Source organism: Frieseomelitta varia, unplaced genomic scaffold, assembly GCF_011392965.1.
Source record: "Frieseomelitta varia isolate USP_RPSP 00005682 unplaced genomic scaffold, Fvar_1.2 scaffold_182, whole genome shotgun sequence".
Taxonomy (NCBI): Eukaryota; Metazoa; Arthropoda; class Insecta; order Hymenoptera; family Apidae; genus Frieseomelitta; species Frieseomelitta varia.
In genome coordinates, this window is record NW_025109550.1 from 2,041,565 (window position 1) to 2,048,566 (window position 7,002).

At 38.0% G+C, this 7,002-nt stretch overlaps 1 protein-coding gene and 1 long non-coding RNA gene across 2 annotated transcripts in view; both read left to right on the forward strand.

The window, feature by feature from the left end:
* LOC122538869 overlaps positions 1 to 5,271 on the forward strand; it is a 14,583-nt gene extending 9,312 nt beyond the window's left edge. Inside the window, exons 2-3 of the mRNA XM_043673346.1 lie at positions 2,454 to 2,784; positions 4,520 to 5,271. Coding sequence (XP_043529281.1) covers positions 2,454 to 2,784; positions 4,520 to 5,126 — 938 coding nt within the window. The 3' untranslated portion in view covers positions 5,127 to 5,271. The remainder of the gene's footprint in view (positions 1 to 2,453; positions 2,785 to 4,519) is intronic.
* Positions 7 to 1,213, forward strand: LOC122538870. Its single transcript, XR_006308935.1, has 2 exons — positions 7 to 397; positions 514 to 1,213. It is a non-coding gene; the product is annotated as an uncharacterized LOC122538870 (long non-coding RNA).
* Positions 5,272 to 7,002: the final 1,731 nt, after the last annotated feature.

Here is a 7,002-nt window from a genome sequence, read left to right on the forward strand (position 1 = left end):
TTTTTTTTCTCGGACACCACGATCAATCGATTACATTGCGGAAACTTTCTTCACTAATTGACGACAAGATACAAGAAAGAAAAAAAAAAAAAAGTCATTGAACAAGCGCCACGCAGCACGAGATTGGTCTTCTTTTGATATGATTTTTTATGTACGCGACTGCCATCTTGTTGGGCCGTAAAAGTGTCGGTGGCGCCATCTGTCCACCAATTGAACAATTTATTTTCCTAATTATTCCCGTCCTTTTGCGTGACTCAGACGGTCATTCGCAGAAATCATTCAAAGAGAGATTCATCTTCCCACGAATAGTTGATCATCGAGCGGGGAAAACGCGAGCGTGACTCATTTTGCAAGAGGAATGTGCGAACACGCCAATTAATGACGTGAATATACCGGTGTAAGTTAACCGCGTCTTTTTTTAGACCGCTGCTTTAGTTATTTGCTTCCACTCCGCACAGTTACTTTAATTCGTTACAGCGACGAGACGATAAAATTCTATTCTAATATTTACAGTCGATCGTAGAAAGCAATTATCGATGAAAGAAAAGCAACGTTAATCTTGAACTTCCACTTTCGAAAGAAAAAAAAAACCGGTATGTTTGAACAGTCGTCTGTCCAAATGTAGCCTATGAACGCACAAACACTCTACTGATCTGTGTAAACTGTAATAATCGTTTATCTCTGATAACTATTTGTCAAATGATCTACTAGAGTAGTGTAAATAAAACATGCACGAACACCCTAGAATCTCTTCTGAAAGGCGTGTATCGTTATGTACCGTCAGTTGGTCAGGTAGATCTCTGATCGTTACGAGACGAGTAATTTATTCCTGTTTTGCGAAACAAGTTACGAAAAAAACGCGACAACGATCACGAATGCTCAGTTGCCCAAGCCGTAGCTATCCATTACGTCCCATTTTCATGGCGAGAGGACATCGTGTCTCGGAGCATCGTCGATGGGAAATTTGCAAGCGAATTATTCGTCATAAACGTTGGGCTATCGATGTCGCAAACCAGTTGCTATCTCTGCCGAGGATGCTCCAATTACACGCGATAACGTTACAAGGATATCTTTCTTGCTAATTAATCAAACGATAAAAAACGCATTTAACTTGTATGAGCAACAGATGTTGCACTTTCAACGAAATTCTCAGAAAGTACATCGTGCTTTTTCTGTTCAATGCAGGAACAAAGTTGACTTTTAACTTTATCTTAATAGGTTATTGGTATTGATCTCGCCCTATGTGATCACAAATCAATATAATATAAAATATAATAATAATATGATAAAATATAAAATAGAACTCCTAAGGTAGAAATTCCTTGAATTGATATTTCCTTGAATAAATATTTCTTCTTGTACAGAAGATTTTCAGGAGTTCTAGGTTGATTTAGGGGTTCTAGGTTGTTGGTGTTAACCTCTTGCGCTATTAACTAATTCACGGACCATAACGAGTAACCAAACCATATACAATAATCCGTCTTCTTTTTGAATTCATCGATATATCACTGGAGATAGAAATTACTAAGAAGTGACAAAATTTATTATTTGTTTTGCCCGGGTTGTATTTCAGTTATACTTAAAATATTGCAATTTTGGGCCAAATGTTTTCGACACTGTCATTCCAGCGCAAGAAGTTAATCTCATCCAACATAACGGTCTTTGAATCACGAATTATACGCATTAAGTGAAATTTATTTTCACTTGTTCATAATGGCATGACGAAAGCCTCATTCAAATTGTTTATATATAGCGGAAAAGAATGCAAAAATTTGGCCAATTATTGGTACAGAACGCGCGCCACGTAAACACGTAAATACTCTCCGTACCGCTAGGCTGCCCTCTATGGTCGTCTCTTTTACCGCCTCTCGGTAATACCGTTATGTCTGCATTTTTCCCCCCTCGTCTGCTGTGTATGTTTCAAACTTTCCGATTCAAAGACGAAGGGGCTGATTACAATACGACGTAAGAAGAGCGTAGTTTTCGAGAACACAAACTCATTATGCACTTGCACGACCGTTCTTTCGAAAAGAAGTATACAGGGTGTTCACAGAGATTGAAACTGCCTAGTAATTTTTCCTTGTAAACGGTGGATGGAAGAGGACAAAGTTGTACTGTCTTTTTATGTGTATACACATACGCTTTATTGTTAAATTAATATTTTTAATTATTATATAATTCATTAATGATGATTAATATTACATTGAAATTTTTTCTGGTCATACTCTTTTTTTTTGAAAACCGAAGGAGATTTTCAATTTTTTAAATGCAATATATATATATATATATTTCTTTCTTTTACATTATGTAAAAGTGTATTCAACGATGTAGATTTTCTATATTGCCTCTTAATCTGACTTTTCTCTCCTCGCATGCTTTTCTCGTTCAGAATTAAAGTGTAAAGTTGCGATTTTCGAAGGTGTGTAATTTGTTGTTCCGCTGTCTCGTTTCAGACGCTAAAATGAGATTAGAAGAAGATCTCGTGATTCGCAGGAGTAGACCAACGATGATTTCCGCCAAATATCGCGCGAGGGAAGAGCGCCGCCGCTTGCTGAAAATCTCAGCTGGCAAGCTGAGGAGGATCGAAGACCCAGAGGCTAGCCTGTGCAGATCAGTCCTCATAAACAACGCCGTCAGACGATTGCAACGCGAGAATCGTGACGACAAGACGAGGAACTACGGGTTGCCGGTGGTCCCGTATCTGAACGACTCCACCAAAGAGAATGACATCTCTAGTAATCTTATCGTCGGACTGACGGACGACGAGACCTCCTCAAGAAAAAGGTAAGAGAGATCCCTTTGATCGGCCTAATTTTTAAATGCCTAAACAGCAGGGAATGTGCATCGCAATTAGCATAATAATTAAGCAGCACTTTCTTCTTTTTTTAATAGTTAATATTTTTAACTACTCCTCAGAAAAGTTTTAAAGATATTATTATTAGTTTATAATATTATATAATAAATAAATGATATTTATTATATTTGTTATAATAAATGAAAATTATTAATAAATAAATAATATTAAAATTTATGGTAATGTACTCCCAAGAAAATTTAAAAAGTTTTCGGGCAACGTATCATTACGTCACGAACAAGTTATTTGTAAATTAAATACAAAATTTAATGAAAATAATGTGCGGGGAAAAAATAATGAAGTTGAAGAAAACAATATCAAAAGCATAGCAAAGATAAAGCAGAAAGCGAGTGAAACAAGCAGCGTAGAAAGCAAGATAGCGATTGAGGTTAGGTAATAAGAGATTGAAGCACAGACTTTTACAACTGATTGTAGAGCCGGATGTAACAAGTCAATTCGATTTGAAACCATACTTGAGCAAAGAGCAAGTTCTAGTAATCGGATCGAGGAAAAATTTAATTCTAAATTCATTTTAACGGTATTTAGATTTATGCAGAGAAAACTGGACTGATGTCGAAAGTTGCACGATTTTGAGTAAAAAGAGAATATCTGGTATTAGTCTCCGTTTCTCTAAAGTAAACACGTTTAAACGTGTTTATGTTGAAGTACGGGTGCAACGTAATTACGGATCAAATTTGTCCATTTGAACGTGCGTTGCCCGTTAAATGGCAGCTCTGACGTAGGGATGTCGGCATTTAATCATATCTCGTTCGAAACAATAACGTTGTAGGTGAGGGGAGACAAAGATACGTATATATGTATATATAGGGTGCTTCCGAAATCGTGGTGCAACCGATAGAATGTAATTTTACAAATTTTAAAAATCAGTGATAACCTTATATATATATAAATATATGAAACCTTAAGTTTAGGTTATATATATATATATAGATTTAGGTTATATATATATATAAAATATTAGGTTTAGGTTAGGTTATATACATATATATAATGTTAGGTTTAGGTTAGGTTATATATATACATATAGGTTAGGTTTAGGATAACGCTAAAAGTCCCACCTATTTTTTTTTCTTTAAATAAAACATCAATATAATAAACTAAATTTAAAATTAGTAAAATTAGTTTTATTTATTTTAGTAGGAAATAATTTTTGGCCTGCTTTATATATAATCTAACCTAAGTATATATATATACCTAACCTAAATCTAAGGTTATATATATACCTAACCTAAATCTAAGGTTATATATATATATAACCTAACCTAAACCTAAGGTTATATATAGTAGTTTAGTATAGTACAGTACAGTACATATGTACCATATAGTGTAACAATATATATATATGATATTGTTTACATTTCGTACGTATCACACGATGCAAACGATCGTGCTATTTTGGAAAACATTCGAAAGAAGAATAAGGCAGATCTTTCTCGGTTAGAAGAGATTCGTTTTACATAATACAGGTTATGCAAGTAACGGCGCGAATCGTGCGTTGATTGCGCAACGTCATCGGGGCGGGAGGGGGCGGGCAACGTGTGTTGTGTCCGCTCTCGCCTAGTTCTCTCGTAATTTCCGGAAACAACCGAACCTCAACCGATCCTCAGTTACGAGCGATAATTTTGCTTGTTTTTTTTTTTTTAGATTGAACGACGACACGAGTAACGACGGTGTCAGCCCGAAACGAGAGAGGCACGACGATCTTGACCTTCAGGAGGACGTGTTCAGCGACTTTTACATACTGCCTCCGACACCGCGGTTACTCTCGCACATAGACGATGTCCAGGAACCCGAGTCCCCGCATCATCATCACTTGGTGTATTCCGAGGATCGTCTGGGCACCGTGGACGTTCGATCGACGACGACCATCATCAGCAGCAGCACCGCAAACACGACCATCAGCACCAGCACCAGCACCAGCAGCAGCAACAGCAGCACGTCCACGAGCAGTTGCTGCAACCCGGTCATGTTCCCAACGGAGCTCAACGGCGCTAGCAGTCAGCTGGCCGACGTTGCCAGGTCCGCCGACGTGGAAATGATGGTGGCGTCGGATGTCGATCCCGATAGAATCTGCGATTTTGCGAGGTTCGCCGATTCCACGAAAAGCCTGGAGGAACGTTTGGCCGACCTGCAGTCGCTGGACGAGCACTTCGAGCTGGTGAAATTCGAGAGGAACAACAATCAGAGTTGCGGCAGAGCGTTCCACGATATCCAGACCTTCCACAGTTTGGTGCCCGGACTGGAAACCTAGAAGGGAGCCCCGTGCCTCGAGCACCCTCCTCTCGTCGGGTCTGGCTCGACAGAGAACGAAGACCACAACCACGACCACGACCATGACCACGACCACGACCACGACCACGACCACAACCACGACCACGACCACCACCATCATCATCACCACCACTACCACCACCACCACCATCACCACCACCACCACGATCACCACCACGACCATGATGACGACGACGACACGGGTAAACGGCTTCGCGGCACACACGATGAACCACGGCGAGAATGAACTTTGGATCTGTCTGGAAATCGGCGTTCCCTATGGCGTCTCGGCTCGATGGAAGAACGAGTATCGTCGACTCGGCTCGACGACCTGTTCAGAGACTCTTTGTTTGACTTACGGAGAAAGTACAGAGAATGAACTTCATTATTAACTTAGAAGTTACTGATAGCAGAGAGAGATAATTGAGCTCTACCGTAAGGCTTATTTCCATCGTCCTTGAGTTCTTTCTTTTTTGGTCGTTTAGCAACCGTCAACGATGAAAGACTGCGTAAGAAGTAAGAAGTAAAAAGTGAGAGACGTTCATGAATTGAATGCGTTTTCAGCGGTTCAGGATGGATGAACGGGTTGTAACTTTTGATAGGAGTGTTGTCGATGAGTATGTTACCACAGTGATTGGTATAAATAATATGGTTGGGGTTGTGTACATATATCAGTACCAAAATATCCTGAAACACGCATCAAGTATACAGTTTGTATATATTCGAGTATGTTTCTAAAGGCATATTAACAATTATATTATAGGCGAATTTGTAGTGGAATTTTTTTTTTTAATTTTTAATTTTTAATTTTTTTTTTTTTTTTGTTTTTGTTTTTGTTTTGTGGGAAAAATGGAGAAGCGCCGAGCAGAGTAAGAGGAAAAAATGCCGAAGACGAGACGAGTGCGCTCGCGTCTAATGTGTATAAATGCCTTTTAGAATAGATGCAAATCGATGTAAGCACGATGTGCGCTCAAAATTAATCGAACGTTGCGCAATTATGCCACAGTGGGCCTTCGACTTTTTTTTTTAACAATATTTTATCGTTCCTTTCTATCGTCTCATTCGTAATTTTTCTCTTTCGTGGTTCCTCTGTTTCCAAAAAAATAAATTTTGGAAAATTTCGAAAGATTTCTTTTTTTATATATATAAATATGTATATATATATATATATATATTATATATATATAAAAATCTCAAACGGCGGGAAATCGTTCATTATATCTTTTTTGATTTTCTCTCTCTTTTTTTTTGTACGATATTCCCGTCGGTAGTCAACGACCACGCTGACCACGTTTATGCCTTCTCGCGTGGCATTTTCTTCTTTCTTGTTTAACACTTTCTCTCCTTTTTATTCCTAATGATGGAAGTTCGTTAGTTAGTACGAATTTGTAAAGCTTCAGGATTGTGTTACGTCGAAACGCGCGATTTATATACACGCTCCTGTTTATCATACTTTATTTTTTTTTTTATTTTTATTTTTATTTTGTATTTTGTATTTTATAAAGAAATATGCAATAAGCTCGGTTTTGTAAGACGTACGTTTTAGCATGAATTTTGCGGACACTGTGCAGTGCAATATAGCTTATCTCTCTGTTTTCTCACGGACGAACACCGAGACAAGTTGCACGTCGGTCTCGAACATCAAACATATTATTGTTATTATTATTATTACTATTACTATCATTATATTATTATTATTATTATTACTATTATTACTATTACTATTACTATTACTATTAATATTATATAAACGCGTGAATGTTCGGGATCGATTTGCGACCCTCTTTGGCCATCTCGTGTCGTAACAGTGCCGCCATGTTTCATCTGCTAAGTTCACGTGCTAAAAAAAAAGAAAA